Source organism: Falco cherrug, chromosome 10, assembly GCF_023634085.1.
Source record: "Falco cherrug isolate bFalChe1 chromosome 10, bFalChe1.pri, whole genome shotgun sequence".
Classification (NCBI taxonomy): domain Eukaryota; kingdom Metazoa; phylum Chordata; class Aves; order Falconiformes; family Falconidae; genus Falco; species Falco cherrug.
In genome coordinates this window covers 26342175-26363167 of record NC_073706.1, presented here as the reverse complement: position 1 = coordinate 26363167, position 20993 = coordinate 26342175, and the positions used below count along the sequence as shown (strand labels likewise).

Sequence of the window (20993 nt, the reverse complement as noted above, 5' to 3'; positions counted from 1 at the left end):
GAAGATCAGCAAAAAGTCAAAAAGCTGAAAATCACCAGCTGCTACTTAATAACGTTTTGGTGGTAGCCATTAAAAGAAAGGAATGAAGATGTTCAGAATATCCTTTAAAAGCAGCAAGGCAGGATTGTAACTGTAACATTAAATTATGAATTTGCAGTACGGTAAGGTTCATTGGAAGGCGTAACTGAATGCACGCTGTTGCAGTGCTTGAGAACGACTCAGGAGCAGTGTTTTCTGAGCTCCTGCAAAGAAGGCAGAATTCTGAAACATAAAACCAGGACAGATCCATACTCCCGGCTCCATGTAAACTATGGCAGATGATAGTAACCTGCTTTTCACCCCTTCTGTTAGTTTAAGGAGCAAATGCAAAGCTAGCTCGGATTTAACTTCTTTTAGAGTGGAAATAAAACATCTATTTGAATTATACAGGGTCTTTTTGAAGCTTTCCCTGTTGATAAGCAGAAACTGACTTGCTGTGCATGCTTTCTGATGAATCATGAACTAGTTACGCTGCTTCCCTAACAGGGTTTTTGATTTTATTAAGCTTGCAAATGACCTCAGTACTTGTGTAAAGGGAGGTCTCACGCTGAAGCAGCAGCGTTTACTTTATAATTAATGTTTGCCATAGCTCAGAGTTTTAGGCAATCAAAAATTCTTAACAATTGTAGGAGAATAGGGCAGGAAAACCTCTCACGTTCCAGCATTCTCCACAACGTATCTATCCTGATGTCCCTGTTCGCATGCTTATTTCTGATCAAGGCCTTTACTTTCCCAAATTAATCTTGCTCTCTTTCTAAAGCTGTCGATGAAGCTGTACGAATAATTACCGGAGGCCTACCTGAAATAGCCGTGGAAGGCAATGGACCTGTGGAAAATAACGCTATGCTCAATAAGGCTGTTAAGAGACCACATGAAGATTCTGATGACGATGAGGAGAAAGGATCTGTAGTTCCCCCCGTACACGACATTTACAGAGCACGGCAGCAAAAGAGAATCCGGTGAAACAAGTTTGGAGTTCTACTGTGATAAAGACTTGCATTGAATCCGTCAGTCTCTTAAAAGTCAAGCATTTAAAAAGGACAGCTGCAAACAAACAAACGAAAAAATCTTGAAAATGGTTTTGTTACTGTGGTGCCTCTTCTCCCATATGGTTCTTGATCCGAAAACAGCCAGAACAACCTTAGAACATGCTCTGAACAAAACTAGGTTTTCAAAACCAAAAGTGCAAAATGTCAAAACTGCATTTTGTTCTTCAAGGGTGTTCACATCTACCACTTGAAATCTTGTGGGTTTTCAACAGTTTTATTTTAAAAACTGGATGGCTTATACTTGTGAAGCATTTTTAATTCACATTTTCTGGAAAACAGTTGTTCTCAGTTTGTTCATGTAGTGTCCTGCCTTATTGTTCGTTTTTATTTATGGCAGAATGTATGGAATCTGTTTTGTAGTTGAAAATGGGAAAAAACATTCCTTTAAAATAAAAGGATATCCATAACATCATGCCTCATTCTGGTTTTATTCAAACACAACAAGTTACTTCTTAAATATTACTCAGCCACTTCAAAAGCAATGTTAATAAAGACCATCACAGGAAATGGATCAGAGCATACATATTAGAATTAGCTTCCCCCCCCCTCCATTTTTCTAGAGGATACAGTATACTTTTAATTCCATGACTGTTTAAAGAAGAAGACAGCATCGTAAAACAAACTCGGTACATATTTCTAAGGTGGGCTGGATTGTCCAGGAGCACTGCTAACACAGTCCCTTCCTGGATAACTGCACTGGTCTTTCCACTTAATATACAAAGCTAAATGTTAATGCATTAGCTACATAGTTTAACCAGTTACTTTCAAACAAGCCAACAAAAACACTGTATGAACTTCTGAAGAATTGGACTGTTCAGAATTGTATTCTGGTAAGACCATAAGAGCCCCTGTGGACTGCAGGAAACTCAGATACTCGGACAAGTTGAAATAGATTCCTGCCATCAGCAGTACAGATGACTGTAGGTCAGCACTCTGATCTACCAGGCTAAAAGGTGAAACAGCCAGCGCACGTATAACCCTAGAAATGTTGTCACGGAGGGAGGGGCTGGCCTCAGCAATCCTGGAATTCCTTTTTTTGCTTTGCCACTTCATCGTATTTCCCTAATTCTTTTAAAGAAGATGGAAAGAAACCATTTGTCAACCACTATCATTAAAAATAACAGCCTTGGAAAATCATTTAATGTGATTGGCGCTTGTGGGTGTTTATTACAGTCTCTTTAGCTCTTTCCTGTTGAAAGGCCTAGGACACCCCCCACGGAGGCACTTGTTCCCGCTGCGGTACCCCCAAAGGTAAGACTGAAGCCAGATGTGGGTACTGCGCTGCTTTCTCTGTGAGGTCTTAGGATCAAACCTGCTCTGCAAGGAGAGATGGGACTTACTGCATCGACCCTGCGAGCAATACGCCTGCACTAGTGGCCACAGAATCCATGCTTCGAGGGCAGAGTAAGCAGGACTTGGCCATCGTGGACATCCAGCCCCTGCATTCCAGAACCGGGAGCAGCCATCTCCTAGATTAAGCAAGTACAGTTTTACCTATTGATAATGCAGCCCTATTCGTTCTGGCACCAGTCACGTACTTAGAAAAGCCTTTGAGACGTATGTGGTTTCACCCTGATGTTGTTCCTGATCCTGGAGATCATCCCCTATAGCATCTAAATTTTTGTAGTATGCATCATTCACAGGGGCCTTTAAAGGCAGCTACTAGGCGATACTGCAGTATAACGCAACAGCAGCGGTTTGTAACTTCTGCAACTCTCATTTAACAAAAACGAAAACAGCTTTGTCTTAGTTATTTCTTTTTAATCCCTAGCAATAATGTTTCTGGTAGCTCTTTCTTTTGTCACGCAGACTACTGAATTCATTTTTTGGAGCTGCAGAGCTATAGGCTGTATTTTGACGTGGATCCTGCACTAATAACAAAGTACGGTAAGCAGATGCAGCCATTCTGAAGACCTCTGTAGTACCCTTTGCTGATTCAAATAATCAAACGGACCACACCAAAAACCTACGCAGAATTTCTTTCTTCTGGCTAACCAGCTTACTGGCTTCTGAGTTATCGAAGACAGACATCCATTTTACTATCCGAGTACATTTAGCCAAGAGAAAAATCATTTCTCTGAGCTGGTGAGCTCTGACAGGGTTTTGGTAGGTTGTTGGGTTTTTCCCCGTGGGGAAGGGGGTTTGTAATGAATGAGAAAAGATGTGTTTTATAGTTGCATAGGCTAGTACGGAATAAAAGGTCTTACTTACCCCGCCTTCCTCCAAACTCAAAGTTAGCGCAGCTATCCGCACGCTAACATTTAAAGGAAAACTGGAAAGGGAAGCATCAGCACCAATACATAATCAAGTGCTTCCTTCTAGAAGCGCTATTATTTTGGTTGACTAGTTGATTAATAAAATGAACCTGGATGTTAGCAATAAAAGGGCCCTTTTATTTATTTCTTTTACATAACTTGTTGTTGCGTTGTTGAAGACTACAATACATTCTACTTTGGATAGTCTAGTACTTGGGACACTTACTGTTTATCACTATGAACTCTGCTTTCATAAAATCATCAAATTTTGATTACTGTAGTACAGTGTTGTGCTCAACTCGAGGAAAATTTCAAACGAACTCGCCTCCTAGCTGAGCCTGAAATGGTGGTAAGGCTGTAAGATCATTGAGCTCTTCTGTGAACACTCACCTGTACAACATGTAGCTAATTAAATTGAAGACCTACAACTAGTTTAAGTTTTTCAAGAGCACCTCTACAAAGTGAAAAAAATCTTCTACTGAAAATATTCCCTGTATATTCAAACTAACACGAAATCATTCACTTTTCACAGTACATTAAAATCACTTATCCTTCCGATAGTGCTTTGCACTTCCTGGATATTTTTGAAGACGTGATTGAATATGCAACCATCTCCAGTTGTAGTTATAAAAAACAAGTAAAATTTTCAGCCTAAAGTCTCACACACTTCAGATCTGCCTTCTGAAAATGACAAAGATTTACTTTAAAATTAGTATTTCACATAAAAAGGAGTAAACTACTAGCAAAAAAAAGGTAAGAAATGCCACTTTTATCAAAACACTTTAGCTCTGCCCTTCTGAAGTCTTTACAAGAGATAAATACAGCTGCAATCTATAAGATTGCCACCTTTGTAAGTACTGTACATAGCAGAGGACAGTTACCCAATAACCAGAAAATTTGCTACAAAAATATATTATGTGTTTTGTAACATCTGCAGGTAAACAGCAAAAAAATGCTATTAAAAATGCAGTAAAATGCAGAAAAAACTAGTAGCCTACCGTACTAACCATAATGTTACAATAAAGTGCTGTTTGGCTTTGCTTTTTGCCTGTTAAATTTCCTCTTATCTAGAATTTTACCTTTCTGATTAAGTCTTTAAAGTAAGATATTTTTAAAGCCAAATCACCCCTTCTGGGAAGGACCGCTGCTAACCTGCTCTGGATTAATTAAACTAAATTCACGGTAAATTAGAGTAAAATGCCCTAAAATGAGCCACTTGCATACAAAGTTTGGTTCTTAAACTTGTCCTACCTAGCATCAGCTCAAAAATCTAAAAATTGCAGCCAGAAAACTACCAAGACATCCCCCCCGAGGTTGCATACTTACATTAAAAATGCATCTCTCCCCCACCATTTACTTCAGAACCCCTTTTGCATCTCAGGTATTTTCCTCACCAATCATCGCTAGTGAATTAAAAGGAACCAGTATTTACATGGAAAGCTGTTTTCCTAGACAAATATTGGTGCGATTTTTTAAAATAGCTGACAATACCGTAATTTGTAGCATACAAACTGGTTTTACGATTCTTCTGACTTCCCTACAAATTGGGATTCTTCCTTAGTCAGTATTTTGCCAAGGACTGCATCATAGTAAGGGCTGAAGACCATTTTGTTGTAGTTGACAAGACGAACATACTTGACAGCAACCTCTTCCAGCTCTCTTTGAATAGGGCCTAATCCTCCAGGAATAGCAGGTAACGATTTCTGGTGACTAGATGCAAGATAATTCTCCAGAAACTTTTGAATTCGAGAATCTGGAAAAATGGGACCAAGGGTTTGGGTTTGTTTTCGAAAGAGATAGTCAATGAGAAACAGCGTCTCTCACGTAAAACACAGAAAGCCTGAGCATAGAAAACAAGTACTTGAAACAGACTAAACGAGAAACCATGCACCACGTGCCACCAACCGTTGGACAAAGACAGACAAGCTTGAGCCACTTGAGAGCAGAGCGTTTTTGTCAAAGCGTACCTATTAGCTTGCATATGGTGTTATCCGGGTTGGCCACGGCTTGGATTTGTCCTTTCAGGACAGTCTCTCTCTCAGCTGAGAACGGTGTAAACCCGTGCTGGGAAAGGCAGCCGTTAACTTCAGCACACACCTTTTCACCGACAGTAGCCAAAGATTCCTTCAGGTTAAAGGAGCTAGAGAACATGGAGCAGAGCATTACTTCACTATATGGGTTATTGACTTTTTTTCCCCACCTTTTAAAAACAAACTATCCAATTATAGTTGCTTTATTTATCAAATGTAATGGAAGAAGCATAATCCAGATAAAGCCAGAACTACAAACAATACTACGTCTTTTATAGATGAAAAATAAAGTTGAGATACGAAACAAGGAGGTAGGATAGCATTAAATATTTCCAGCCTGCCCGAACAATCCGTACAAGCAAGAGCTGATTTTCTGGCCTACGCTGACAGCTCTGACTAACACAAAAACCTGTCACCTGTTGGAAGAAGGGCTCGCCGGAGTCAAGAAGACGCTCAATACGAGTTATGCATCGTGCTCAACTTTATTAGTTTCTAACACTACTTACATAGAACCGATACACATGCATATTCGTAAAGCAGAAATATAATTGGCTAGTAGTCTCTAAACACGTGTGGGTCTCACACCCCTAATTATCGTGACTAAAATAAGCATTCTATCCATGTAGCTAATTGTGTTGCTGTGCTTCCGCCTTGCGGTTTGTTACTCCCCGTATTCCCATACCGGGTGTCCCTATCTTTCTCGGCCCTGCACCCGCTTTCCCAGCAGCTGTAGCTTGTTACAGCCACGGCCTGTCGGCACAACATAATTACTCGGTCTCAGGATTCAAGAATAGCTCAAGGCTGCCTTTCTTGTTAACTTCAGCACAGCAACTTCAGCACAATTCTGATTACAGGCCTATTCTAATACCAGGCCCGGATTGTGCAGATCTTCAGAGACTCTAAGGCCACGCTTCTGCAGCCGTTCCTCTACAGTTACCAACCCGTAAGGTGTGCAGCAACCATTCTAAATGTGCAAGCAGCTTACTGCACCGCACTCAGATCCTTGAGGGAGCCTGGCCCAAGCCGTGGGCATCGTTAGTTACTTGCACTCTCACGTGCCAACCAAGCATCATGAAAAACATGCTCTGAAAAAAGCAACAGTACGTATCAGAAAAGAACAGAGCAAGAAAAGATTGTTCTGTCCGAGTAAGCTGAAAAAAAATTGTCATCCTGGGCTCATAAAAAGCCCCCATCTCTCCCTCTATATATTCTGCAGGCCACAGGCAGAAAGAGGCTTCAACTGACTGTTCACCCCGGTGAACACAGAACTGTGCCCACGCCTGTGTGACTAGGACTACGCGATACTCACGGCAGGTGCATTCCCGTCAGCAGCACCTTGACAATGGTTTTGATTTTCTCAGCAAATCCAGGCACATCCACGAGTGCCGAGCCTGCCGCACCAAATGTGACCAGGAGGACCGTCCCAATCACGAGGAGTTGCTCCAGCTCCAGCTGTATTTCCTGGAAGCGGGCCTGGTCCATCAGCACTGTCTGCAAAGAGTGAGGAAGCCAGGACAGAATAAAGTCAGTCTGCTGGGCTCTGAAGTGACATCACGCTGCCCACCTATTCACAGCAGCAATTACAAGACAGAAAAGAGCAACGCGTGCTCAGCAGGCAAGTATCAGGAACAAAATGAAAAGATTTAACTCCTCTTTCCCAACTGAGTTTCAATTCTGAAAAATAAGTACCTGTTAGACAGGAGAGCTACAGGAGCTCTCAATCAAGAGAAAAATGTTTTAGTATTGTACTTGTCGCAAGGCTACAAATCCAGCTTCTGTTATACACCAGAAATAGAAAAACCAGAACAAGCACGGAAATAAATTTTTCTGTTGAAAACCTACTTCTGGAAAAGGCCTGTTTACATGATCCCACTTTAGGAGCTTCAGATAGGCCTGATTTTGGACAGCTGTGGAGCACAAGGCAGAAGCTCCACCAGTGGCACCGTCACCACTACAGTGGGGAGGCAACATTTTACATCTCAGCTTTACCAGATCATCTGCTGCTTCTTGCAACCACCTCGTGACAAGGTCTAAAGAATCTGGAAAAGCAAGGAAAAAGAAACCTTGTTAAGAAAATTCCTTTTCAAAATTGGGGTTTTCCACCAATAATTTCCAAATAATCCCATTACTAGTACCCATGATGTAAGTTATTGACATGCATTTCATTTATTGCATTAAGCAGAACATCTGAAACAAAATTAAAACGACACAGCTAGAGGAAATGGGAGGTGAGGTGATGCTAGGTAATTATGCCCTACACTGTATCGAAATGAAACTGAACTCCGGTGTACTAAGTGCAGAACTGCTGTTCCGGCAGATTTTTTTCAAACCACAGTTTTGGGGCACAAGCTGTCATTTACCATATGAATTCCAGAACTTATAAGAAAATCTGATTTCTTTTCACGATCTACAAGCAAAGACACGCAGTTTACTGGGAGGTCAGAGGGGAAGAAAGAAAGGAACAAAGTCATACTTGGCTGTTTCTCAAGAAACTCCTGAAACTTCCTTCTTTCATATTCAGCAGACTGCTGCATTAATTTTGGCCTAATACTACTGACAGCGAAGTTTGCCATATCCATTTTCATTAGGTCTAATACAGAGAAAATTGCTCTAAACAAACAAACAGAAAAAGTTATTCAAGGCTGCAGATGTTGAAGAGGTACTGTTTACAAGATTTATTACAGATTGTCTAAGGAAAGAGCAAAAACATGCATGGGAAACGTTAACAGGGTGCTTAACAGTTTACGAGCATGAGACAGAGCTTGAGGAAGCATGTATGTGCATGCATGTGCTTCTTCCAAGTAGGAAATAAATCTTGCTCTCCTGTAAAACACCTTCCATGGAATTAACTTTACTAGCTCCATAGATCATACTTCCCAGGATATGCAATATCGTATGTTGAATACGTCAAAAGACACCTAGGTTTCCCAGCTCGCCTGCTATCTGATGGCAGCCTATCAAGGCAGTCTGAGTGGGAAGTGAATAATCAGACCCAAGGGGGGGGTGGGGGGCGGGGGGGAAAGAAAAGAAACGAACAAACAAAAAACACCAAAGAAAAGCACCTCAATTTCAAAGCAACCTAATTCCTGCTGGCAGCATTTCTGCCAAGTCAATCCTGAACTCCTGGAAGCTTATCGAATTAGAAACCAAGGTGAATGAAATCTTCTAACTACTGAGACCTTGAGCTGTTCAACTGTTCTCATGGTGACAAAGCAGAAGCCTCCACCCTCCCAGACGTGGTAGGTACGCTCCCTTTAGAACTGAAAGGATATTATACAGGGAGCAGGGTGGTGGACCTCAAACTGGGGGGAAAGGACAAACTGGTTGGAGAACGGCAATACCTTTTTCCTATGCTCTTGCTTGCTTTTTTTCCCCTTCTGCTGCTGCTATTAAATTCTGAGACAAACTGACCGTTCACCTGCTATCTTAAGGTTTATATCTATTTGGCATTTAAGGAATGTCCTTCAGTGACAAGCGGGAGCCAAACGAATACCCCAATTCACCAGAACCAAGGTGGTACTTGTTGAAGACTTCTCTCCCCTTCACCCCCACAACTATATCCCTTTCCCTATCACTTTTTTTCTACAAAGATTTGCAGGTTGCCCTGCTGGAACACACACCACACACCCCCCACATGTAAAATTATTTAAGGAACCCTCAACATGACTAATAAATACCATTTCAGTACCTGAACAGAGGAACTATTTCATGAATATCTTTCAGTTTCTTAATTTCTTCATCTCGCGCTGGAGCACAGAGAGCCCCCATCATCCCAATAACAAATTCGACCAGCTTAGAAATGTCAAGGGCCCCATTCTCTGCCTCCTGTTTTATCAAATCCAGATCGAGAACTTCTGTAATCTGGCTTCTCAGCCTAGTATGACCAGGCAACAAGAAAGACAGGAGATTCTGAAATGGAAAGATTTTAACAGTCCCTTAGTTCTACATATCAAAGGCTACAAGGATGGAAACAGTTACTGAACCACTTTTTATTTAAACCGATTGCCCTTTACAAGTGGAATTTTTTTTATTATTTTTTTTTAAACCAACCATTCACCAACTCCAAATATTTCACCTCATTCTGTATGAGTCTGAAGTTACTAAGTGGTAAATACTCTGCAGTACAGATCATACTCCAGACTACCGTGCTTGGTTTTGTCAGCCCAGTGTTGGGGCATCTCACTGATTCCATAAGTAGTAGCACTGACGTAACACGAAGGAAGCACGGAATTATGAAACTAGGATTATTTACCTCTTAATCATTTTACATGGCTTTGCATTTGTTTTTACATTCAATTGTCTCCTCTGGGGTTATACAACTTACATATGTTCACAGTAATGAAAAAGACCAAGAGAGCCCTTTATGAAAAGCCAAACTTCAGCCACTTTTGCTCATTCATATCAACGCAGCTACTCAAATTCAATCATTTACCTTGATATCACGTCATCTTACCTCTTTAATTTCTCCCAATAGTTTAATTGCATGGTCATATGTCGGTGGATCTTCCTTTAGCTGAGCTTCCAGACAATCCCAGAAAGCTTTATGCACAATATCTCTTACTTTTTTTTCTAAGCTGTGGGTAAATACGAGCAGTTAAAAAGAACAACACTTGTCTGTGCACCACCTTACAAAGATAACCTGCAGCTCCTGAAGAACAGCATGCAATAATATGAATATAATATGATAATGAATATATGACAATTAACAGAGAAGAAATCTGTCATTTTAAGTTACTCAGAAAAGCAAGAAAAACTGGACATAGGATTTGGAATGGCTTATGTCTTAATAAAAGGTTACACACAAGCAAAGGCAGCTACAAATTAAAATCCATGAAAGTATCATATGCTATGTCTAAACTAAACAACCAGAATAAAAAAAAAATCCAAAAATTACAGCTTGCCTTGAAAAGACCAGTTTTCATGTTCCTTTCAAAAGCCTCACTAAGTAGATGCAATTCTTCTAAAGTAAAATTCATTAAGTAAACCTAACAGAAATGAAGTAGCTTCCCTGACACAAAAGCTTCTGCATTTTGCATGAAAATTGCAACTCTTCCATGATAAAGGCCCAGTTCAGTTTCTGTAAAAAATCCAATGAAATAAAAATTTCCACTGCTTCAGTACCGATTCCTAATTCAAAAATACTGACAGTTACTCCTCTGCAGCAGCCTGGCTCCTGGTCACACCGGGTTTAACAACACTGAAGAAGTCAAATGCTCACACCTACACACACGCGCAAAGGACAGCCACGACAAACACCTCTGCCTCCATGTGCAGCTGAGGTTCGGCCAGTGCCCAGAGGCACTTATGCCCCGTGGCCCTCTAAGTAGCCAGCACAGTAGCCACAACTGCCTTCTCCAACCGCTCCTCTACGTGTACGTTCAGCTGCAGGGGGATCTAAGCCTGAGACACACTGACATTTCACCCAGGCAAGACTCCAGGATCTTTTTTCAAGCACAATCTGAATGATTGCTCTTTCCTGGGTGGTAAATAGCTGCACACAAAACCTTCCCAAAAGCCAAACACCGGGATCTTGTACGAAAGCAGGCCTGGCCCATCACACAGCGCAGGCACCCCTGAGCAAGGTGACCTCTACGATACATCTGTTCCTGTGGCCAGGTGAAGAGAGGTGAACAACTACAGCCACTACTCAACATCAGTGAGGAAAAGCACCCAACTTCCTGAAGTGCAGCATAGGTCCCCAGCTTTTCCTTCTTTTTCTTTTTAGTTTTTCTTTTTTTAAGGGACTGGTGAAAGAAGAAAGGATGGAAAACAGAAAACATGCTAAAAATCCTTCTTCTTCCCTGAAAAATGCTGAGATTCAACTTTATGGCACTGAGGCATACCAGAAAAGTTATCCACTCTCACAGCACATTTTCACATCAGAAATCCACATGAAGGAACACGGAGCAGAAGCAGACACCGAATAAAATAGCACTCTCTTAACTGTGGGACTTCAGATGAAGCATTTATTCTTAGCCATCAACTGCCTATCACAAAAGATGCTGAGACAGAGAGGATAACACAGGAGAATGAGTTTTGCACGTCTCAGGCCCACTTGCCAAGCGCTTGGTCCAGAGGCAGCATTTGTGCAGGCTAGAGACAGGTCTTGCTTCGTGGGGCCGCACGTGAATTCCACACAGCCAGCAAGTGAGGCAGCAGAGGGGGACGGCACCACCCCACCTGGGCTTGCCTAACAGACAAGGCACACACTGACAGACGGTGCTGAGAAGACAGATCAAACCATTGCTTGAGCTCTAAAATATCCAAGTCTTGATGGACAACAGATGCCTATTGTCACATGCTAGCTCAACGTTGTTTGTCCTCAGCATTTAAGGAGGCTACGATTCCACTTCCTACCAACTCAGAGGCCAAGGCGAGTAAACAAAGTCTAGCAAAGGCCCTCTTCTGCTCCATGCAACCCTTACTCAAAGGCAATTCCTGCTGGGACCAGGAGGTTCAGTGTAATTAACAGCATGAGCACATTTTCTCTGGTTACTATTGTTCAGCATTCCACAGCCACTAATAAAACACCACTGGTACAATACACTGGTGTCAGAGCTGGAAAGACAGCAACAGTCCAGGTGAGAAGAGAAGATCAGCCTGTTCCCATCGCTGCCTTTTCTGTCAGGGATAATTCTAGTTTCAAGCAACGACCCCTCATTACTAATGCTAACGGGAACCACATCACCATGTTTTGGCAGAGATGGGCATCAGTACGACCAATTTCCATACAGGACAACCAATGCCAGTCTTTTAAAAGCCATCTTCTCCTGCAACACCCGTGAAGGTAACATGCTCCGAGGTCTCTCTCTCAAATGCAGATACATACAGACAACAGTGGTGCCACTGTGGACCAAACTCCTTCCACAAAATATGCACTCACTTTCACAAATCAACCCAGGAAACACATTGCCAGCCACATCTCTGTGTGTGTGAAAGAAAGAGCAGCAGCAGAGGAAGCTTCTGTAGACAGGGCTGGGGCAGCTACGCTGGCCAATATGTGACCAGATTACCACGGCTTCTTTTGTTCTCCCTCTCCCCTGTCACCAGGGGACAGAATTCCTGTAGGTCACGCAGAGAAGAAAAGACTTTCAACTTAAAAAGAGCAAGGACTAACCTAATAAAACATAGGAATCTGTTCCCAAAAAATCCCTGGAAAAAGAGACATAAAAAGCTAAAATGATCAGTTTCATCTTAGTCCCACAGGCAGTCAAAGCTTGAAAGATGCTAAGGGTGCACCTGCATCTGAAGCTAGACTTGGTATCAGAAAACTGCAGTCTCAGACTCCTGGGACAAGGGGACACAAAGAGAAACCACACCACACTGGGATTTGCACCACACATGCCCAAACAATTACTCCTAGAGGTTCACCTTTCACCCACACATTCCTGGGGAAGCAGAACTGCACGCTTACCACCTTCTTCTTACATTCTTTCCTACATCCTGCCAGGCATTGCCAGAAAAGATACTAGCCAAAGCCTTTTCCTGATCCACCAGAGCTGGTCTGCAGTTCTATAAATGCAAGTTTTATCTATGTGTCTATTTGGTAACGATCTTACCTGTGTTCTGGTAATTCAGCTGGTTTTATCTGGAAGTCTCCATTAACAACAATTTCATGCGCTAATGCCATGTTGGTTACGCCCTTAGCTGTTTCCATGAGCTCTTCTACCGACACAGGCCGAGGAGGACTGGCTGCAACGTAAATTAAATTGTCAGTAATCTACAAAAGTCTGTGGAAAAAAGACTGCTAATACTTTTGGACTCTTTCCACCTTGACAGTACAGAGGGCCAAAAGACAGTACCGTCTGAAGATTCTCCTTTCTTTCCCTTCCTTTCCCAGCTGGTGGATGACACAGGTTTGGAGTATTACAGAAAACCAAGGAGTGAACTCCCGCTGATACTCCGGGCGCAGTATGTTAATTGCTTCCAACTTCTATCAAGCTCTTTTAAAAAACAAAATGAAAAAACCCCGACACCCAAGCCCCCACTTCTTTAGGACCGCTTAATAGCAACTTAGCATCTTTCTGCATACCGTAGGAAGAAATCATTAAAAGACTAGTATTTTCACCATGCTGCTTACCCGATTATTGTGCAGATGTTGCCATTTCAATTTTATATTTTTCAAGGAAGTGACTTCATCTCTAAAGCAGTCGGCAAACAAACCACCATTAGCATAAGCAGTACACACTAGCAGCTAATTATTCTCACTGCTTCCAGTGCAACTGGCGCTTCTCCAAACTCTTTTTTCTCCCCCAGAGGCCACCATCCAAGCAACAAAGGATGTCAAGACCTAGTCCCAGCACCAATGCCTAAGACCTCTTCCTCTGGCAGGCATTTGGGACTAACAAGGATGGGCAAACAGCTTCAAATTGGGCCCTAGGGCATACCAGCGAGTAGGAGGAAGCACCAAACCCAAACAAACAGGCCAGTTTTCATTAGGCAGGAGAAAAAGGTGTAGTGACTGACTGCAGAAACCTAGAAGGTAGAAGAGGGACAGGGACAGTTTCAGAAAACTTAAATTGTTTCCTGGATGCACTGGAGAATTATGGCTCCTAATTGTTCTTTACTACATAACATCCTCCTGGGACACTACTGGCATTGCTGTAGTGCAGAAAGTGTCGCAGCCCTAAAACCAAGTCAATATGAAGGCAGAGAAGGTGCCAGGGGTGTAGGGCAGGCTGGTTAGCAGAGTAATCCTATCCCCACTGAAGCCAGCTGGAAGTTGCCACCGATACTTAGTGGTGAAGATTTGAAGATTCCTCCTGCTAGCTAGCACCAGTGCAAGCAGTTTGTGTGAGTGTCAAAATCAGAAGCACCACCACAGCTCCCAGATATCTGAGAAAAAGGAGAAGGCTAGATCATTAGTGTCCTCAGGCGAGGCAGACACTAATGGCAGGGTTCATCCCAGCTCCTCCAGAAAACACCTAGTGGAGCAGAAGCAGGGGAAGAAGGCACAACGGAATTGCCGTAAGGGAGCGATCCCTCTCTGCAGTTCATTCAGTTCCCAGAAGGAACGGAACCAACCAGGGATCTTCATGGCCTGTGTCCACTGAGATATGTTTTAGGCAAACTATCTTGACTGTCTCATTTGAGAACCCAGTTTAACTGGACTTAAGCTAGTAACATATAAAAGGTCTTTTAAAAGTAGCTGTCCATCATCTGCCTGCCATTCAGAGCTGTTCCAAGCACGTACAGTGTGGGTCCAATGTGCTGATTTGTCATCGGTATCTTGCTCTTTTTGTGCAGCCCTCCTAACCCTTATTTCATTCTGCTTGGAACTTAACCTTGCACAGTGACTCTGGGAACACAGCAAGGATTGATATTCTGAGAACCAGCAGCACGACGAAGTTTACAGCTGAATGAGAGTGCTCTTGTCTGACGGCCAAATGACTTCACTCCAGCAATGGATGCACTAAAAGCTAAGACTCTTTCATTTACCAAAGAAGGCTCTTAAATCGTGTTACTTCATTCTCATATTAGATCTGCTCCCTTACAAAAGCCGAGGGCTTGAGACCAGCGACTTCTTTGTCGTACAATGCAGTGCAAGACTGTGCTATGCATTTTAGTTTCGCGTGTTCATAGCCTCTCTCCGTACATACACTGCATCTCCTATCAGGCCACCAGCAAGACACAAGAACACAAACTCCCTCAGAACACTGTTAAACACTGAACACTGTTAAAAAATAAAAAGAATGTAACAAATAAAATGTTACATGCAGAGACACTCTCTACAGAAACTCGGAACTAGTTATATGGGAAATTCTGCCTCTTCGAATTGAATCCCTGGGACCAGAAAACTTCCCCTTGGTTTTATCTATAGATTTGCCAGAAACAACTGGTAGCCATACTGCAGCCAGCTCCTCACGTTAAAAGCAGAATGACAAAGAAAAATAGGCCCTGAGAATAAACTTAAAATACGCAGTCCTGCTTGACACTAGAAATAGTATGAGAATTAAAAACACAACTTTCTATCTGTATTGGGAGGGGGGTGACAGGACATTAGTCTGTTGATAACAGCCTTCCTTGCCCTGCAGTAGAAACAGAGGCTCCAACAATCCAGAAGGTTCAGCTGATAATGCAAACGGCAGCAACAGTTTAGCTAGAATATACTGGAATAGTGCTTATCCTTTCCATGAGCAGCAAAGGTATGCAAACATGCATGCCTACATGCAAGGATATTTAAGATATATGTGGCTCTGAGCAACACGGTTACTGCGTACAATTAAGTACCAAAACAAAACAGCGAGAAAGGTGTTACAGTTTCAAAGCAAATGATCAGGAGTCACACAATATTTAATTGCAGAACAGTCCAGCTTGCACAGAACAGTGTAAAAAGCTAGGATTGTCTCCTCCAAAAAGTTAGAGAATTTACTTTTTTTTTTTTACCCCCTTTATAAAGCACTTTCGCTTACACTTTGACGTATCATCTCCATGTGACCCTGGAGCACTCTGTCGTATTCTTTTTCTGATAGACTGATCCGGGTTGTCCACGCTCTCCTCTTGACCATCCTCCAAACCACTCAACTTTTCTTCACTTGAATGTGGCTTGTCAGGATTCTGAGACATTTTCAGTTGGTTCTTTTCCAAAAAAGAAAAAAGATGAAAAAGTGAATGAACATGCACTTTATAACATGGCTGAGTGGGTAAACATCATCAGGAGTTCTCTTGATGAAGAAAAAACTAAGAAGGAAAGAATTCTTATGAGGAATTATATGACGTTATTCCCATAATGGTAGGTGACCTGGACTCAATGACTCACTTCCCATCTTAGATAAAATGGGATGCTTTCAACACAGCTACCATTTACTTAATCTGCATTCCCAGCAAGTTCTCAAAAATCTGAAACAGTTCCCTCACCATAATGCCTACAGACGAGAAAAAAAGATATATTTAATTTTCCTAGCATTGCTTATGAGAGAGCAGTGAAAAACACCTTCAAAATAGTTATTAAAAACATGTTTTGCAGAAAGATTATGTTAAATGAGACATTTCCCCACTATACAACACTGTCTTTCTCCACATAACGTACTCCTGAATTATGATCTGCCCCAACCGCTCAGAACACAAAAAGTTTTCACTCTGAGTCACCCAAAAGCATTAAGAAGCAGGAAAAGGACTAGAGTGTTTGCAGTAACAGTTTTTATGAATATAAAACTCTACTCCCACATTTTCTTTCCATAGAAGAGTCATGATTTATGCATATAGATTTCTTTATATGGACAGTAAAGAACACAAAGCATTTCAAATATTATTTATTAAATATTAGATATTAAATAATATTACATCACAGATACCTGCAGTGTACCCAAAGTTACACTGAAAAAATGACCATCCCCATCTATTATCTTTACTTATTTCATATTCAGATTTCACTCTGAAGAATATAATTTGCACATCTTAACATTGAAAACTCTCTATCGTACAGGAAGCTCCTGTTCAGAATTCATTTTTACAAAAATCTTAAAAGCATATGATGTCTCTAACTCAATTAAATAACCTGGATGTTCTGTGAAGCGGGAAGTCAGGAAGAGTCTGCCTTTCAAAAAAAAGGGCGCAAAGCTAGCTCCTGGGAAAACAACTTCCCCTCTCACCTAGTATCCCACCATCCCCATTTTCAAAATTTGATAGAAGGACTCCCTCAGCAAGAGGTACTGCCTCCAGAGGCACCTCACAGCTACTAGGAAAAAAATACTTGCAATGTCAAAGGCTACACCAAAGAGGATGCAGCGTAACCAAGCAACTGTAGAATGCAAAACACAGCACTGAGATCTACTTTTTTTTCTTCATACAACAGCTGTAATAACTAACCCTACTCCATCAGTGCTTAAATCTATTGCACCAATGTGATTCCGGAAATCTCAGTACATGTAAGGAATGGTTTTGTTCTATAGCCATGACTCAGGATCATCGTCTTGCTAGATGTACGATACACACCACAACACACTGTCCACAGCACTGTGATTTCTATTTAGAAAAGAAAAACAAAGCATAAAAAGCATGGGATAAATTACACAGGCAAACCAAGACAGCAGTACAGGTACTGTTAGACCCATGCATTAGCCTCCACCTTTAGCTGGAACAGTCACTGATGAACCTGCTCCAAAGGCTTGACCATCTCTCCCTTCACACGCACAGACAATTCCAGCTGGGACAAGGAAGTGACAGTTTGTGCAAAGCTGCAGTCATCTTGCCACCCTTTTAATTAAGGCAGGGACAGCCTCAGCGAGGTGCAACGCAAGGCATCCAAACCAGCCTGCAAGTGGGAAGCCACTGGTGGGAAACCAGTGACGTGCTCCAGGAGAAACAGACCTCAGGTCTAGCAGACAAAAGGCCTGTTGCTGCAAACACTCTAGCAGGAAGAGGACAAGTAGCTCTGTTAATAAAGGGGCAGTTAACAGAGAAGATCATACCAACAGTAGCAATCAAAAATGTAAGACAGGACTGGTTAAACAGAGGAGGGAAATGTGTTGTTGAATCTGGTTAGAATAAAAGCGCTGTCATAAAGGCTTCCCCGTTCATACAACCAGACTAGACGGTTGCTATTCTTATCCATTCTCTTCCACAGAGCATCCTCCTGAAGTCAAAATCTGAAGCACAAAGATGACTCAACCGAAGACCCACTCAGGTCTTTAATGCTCGTGACACTTCACAGTGCCTTACAGTCTCTCCCTGCGCTTTATCCTCACTACCCTTAGAAAGGTAGAGAAATACTGTGCTATAGCTTGCTTACAGAGGGCAAACTGAGGTGTCAGTTAAGTTTGAGGACTCGCAGAAGATAAATCACAGAAGATAAATGACGATAACCACTCTCATAATCACTGCCCCAAGCTGTGCCCACCAGGCCATCACTCCTACCGTGCAGGCTACATCCTAGAGTACCGCCTTCCAAAACATGGCACAGCAGGAGCTACAGTCTCAATTCCAACGATTTCATTTAACTACTGTTTGTTTTAAAATGGTCCCGTTTCAGCTGTGGCAAGCGGGTACGAGAACCGCTGGGCCATTCAACCAAAGGAGGCAATCAGCCCCACGCGGGGGTTTAGCTGTCGCATTTGCAACAGTCCGCTCTCTCCTGCTGGATTACCGCTATTATCCGCCAGAACACATCCAGAACAGATCCTCTTTCCACTGGGTGAATGCGCTCCACAATACCCCTTCCAAACGCGTGGTCATCACCTTTCCTCTCACAGCAGCATTTCTGACTCAGAACAGAATACAGTCTACGTGTTGGTGCCTGCCTTCAATTTATATTTTTTATATATATATATTATATATATATATATAATTTAATCAAAACAGAAGCGTGAGGGAAACCCCAGAATTTAAAATTTAAACAAAACGTTTTCCACGGGTTCTCTTCATGCAAAGGCCTTAGATCACCCAGGCACGCAGCATCCATTGAACCTGCTGTGCCCGGGCTGGGGCGCCGCAGCGCCCGGCTCGCCGCCCCGACGGGCCGCACCCGCCGCCGGGCACAGGCCCCCCCGCGTCCCCCGCCACCCCGGCCGGGGCTCCCGCATGGCTCCTGCCCCAATTCCAGGGGAACAGGCTCCCTCGGGAAGTGTCATCCCCCCCACCCCGCCCCGCTCCGTGCAGGCCGCTGGAAGCCTCCGGGCCCTCCGCACCCCCATGCCGGACACCCCCGGCCCCTCCGCGCCCCCGGGCACCCCCCGCCCCGCAGCGCTCCCGCAGGGAGCCACAGCGGCGTGGCTCGCAAGGGCGAACCGAGCCCCTCGCCGCGGCCCCGGCGTGCCCCGCCAGCCGCCCAGCGGGCGCGTCACGGAGCAGAAAGGGGACAGAGGAGCCCCAGCCGCCCTCCCCGGCCAACAGGCCCCGCGGCCGCTCCCAGCGCTGCGGGCCGGCCCCGCCGCCCCAGGCCCGCCGCAGGCCCGGCCGCCTCCCAGCCCAGCCCAGCCCAGCCCCGCGGCCGCCCGCCGCCCCCTCGCCGCCTTACCGCCGCCGGGAGCGGGGGCCGCGGGCAGCGGCTGCAGCGGGGCGGGCGGCCGGCCCCGGTTCCCTGCTGCCGGCCGGCGGTGCGCGCTGGGCCGGACGAGCAGCCCCAGCGCAGAGGCGGGCCGCAGCGGCTGCCGGGCCGTGCGGGAGCGGCCCCCGCCGGCCCGGCCCACCCCGCCGCCCCCCCGCGCCGGGCGGGGCCAGCAGCCCCCTCCCGCCGGGCGCAGCGAGGGCCTGCGGGCGACCCCCGGTGTCACGGCTGGCCGCCGCCTCCCGGGGCCGGGGCTGCCGCTGCAGCCGGGGAGCGGGAACCCACGGCCCGGGCTCCGCAGCCGCACCCCAGCAGCCCGCACCGGCGATCGGGGCCTGCCTCGCTGGCTGGGGCTGAATGCCCCCGGCCCCCAGGGAAGGAGGCGGAGGCTTGGCATGGCTGTCCCGCGTTCGCTCAGCACCCTACCCGGCCCACACCGCCACCATCGGCCCCGCGGCCGAGCTTCGGCCGCAGGTGCTGTGAGATGGGCTGCATCACACCCAGGCAGAGGGAAGGCTGTGCTGGCCCAGCCTCATGCCCTTGGGCAAATGCCCCTGCCCGGGCCTTCTCCACAGACCGCGTTTCTGTCCCTGAAAGCAAGCTGGGCACCCAAGCCAACGCCGTGACTCACAGTGCAGCCCTGCCTGTAATTTGGAACTCGTAATGCCCAGAGGCAGGGTGTAATTTTCTAGATAGAAATCTCATCCTCTCAACACCGATGTTACAGGGTATAGGATCAGAACATACTTCTGCTGAAAAGGCACGTAAGTAACTTAAACAATCAGAAATTCTCAGAAACTACCTTTCTACCCCACATTTTAGAAGCGTGACTTAAGCCATTTTTTTTCATGAGAGACTACATAATCTCATGAGAGACTTACAATCAAAAGCTTTCAGTTAAGACTAATAGCTACCAAAAATAACTACTAAGAAGGGTCACACTTCCCTCCATACTATTAGTTTTCAAGAACTGGTTATCTTTTAGAAGTCCTTTCTAACTGACTAGAATGAGACTCTTACATGTCTCTCTTCCAGCCCCCACCAGAATACAGTAACACATTGTCCTGCTGCACCAAGTCATCATCTCACTTTCAGAGAAAGCACTCTGGAGAAGCTCTAATAGCGGTGTCCGTTGCCACTGCTTGAGTGAAGAGTTACTGATACATTACAGAGTAGTATTACACAAGTAGTATCTTGGATAGGATTGTGTTTCTAAAACCAGCTCACCACACGTTTTTGTAACAGTTATTACTTTGTTTCCGTTATTAAATGACCCTTGATCCCACACTCAAACTAGCTTCTTCCCCCCCCCCCAAATAAGATAACAGAGCTCTATGAAGACTCCGTACGAATAAAATTTCTTGCAACAGTAATTAAGTTTTGCTGGCACCATCCCAAAGATAACAAGCGTCAAAATTAGATCTCTAATCACGCTATACATTTCCCTGCCTGCTGTTACACAGCTTGGGATTTCCACTGTAGACTAGACAGATAAAATATACAGCCATAAGAAAACCCAAAGGCCTTTAATTTGTTCCAGTTCTTTTCTAATTACAGCTGGTGACATCTGTAAGCTGAGACTTATAGAGCAAAACACTGCAGGGATGAAGATAACTAGCCCTGAACATCATGTTCT

At 44.2% G+C, this 20993-nt stretch overlaps 2 protein-coding genes across 5 annotated transcripts in view; one reads left to right on the top strand and one right to left on the bottom strand.

The window, feature by feature from the left end:
• CSTF3 (cleavage stimulation factor subunit 3) overlaps positions 1–1497 on the top strand; it is a 50713-nt gene extending 49216 nt beyond the window's left edge. For all 4 annotated transcript variants that reach the window (XM_055722835.1, XM_055722837.1, XM_055722836.1 and 1 more), the window contains one exon: positions 800–1497. In XM_055722835.1, coding sequence (XP_055578810.1) covers positions 800–1002 — 203 coding nt within the window. In that variant the 3' untranslated portion in view covers positions 1003–1497. The remainder of the gene's footprint in view (positions 1–799) is intronic.
• On the bottom strand, positions 1498–19474 carry TCP11L1 (t-complex 11 like 1). The gene is made up of 10 exons (XM_055722839.1): positions 19328–19474; positions 15786–15951; positions 12933–13065; positions 9827–9947; positions 9062–9282; positions 7847–7983; positions 7216–7412; positions 6683–6864; positions 5311–5483; positions 1498–5096 (listed from the first exon to the last, which is right to left on the bottom strand). Exons 2-10 carry the CDS (start codon positions 15937–15939, stop codon positions 4861–4863), a joined length of 1554 nt encoding a protein of 517 aa, XP_055578814.1. The 5' UTR covers positions 15940–15951; positions 19328–19474; the 3' UTR covers positions 1498–4860.
• Between the last annotated feature and the right edge of the window lie 1519 nt (positions 19475–20993).

Excerpts from the sequence above, each read along its gene's own strand:
- TCP11L1 (XM_055722839.1), bottom strand. The coding sequence starts at position 15,939 with ATGTCTCAGAATCCTGACAAGCCACATTCAAGTGAAGAAAAGTTGAGT. Across the intron at positions 13,066-15,785 it reads TGGAGATGATACGTCAAAGT|CCAGTCCTCCTCGGCCTGTG; the intron begins GTAAGCGAAAGT and ends TTTACGTTGCAG. Across the intron at positions 5,484-6,682 it reads CTGACGGGAATGCACCTGCC|CTCCTTTAACCTGAAGGAAT; the intron begins GTGAGTATCGCG and ends CATGTTCTCTAG.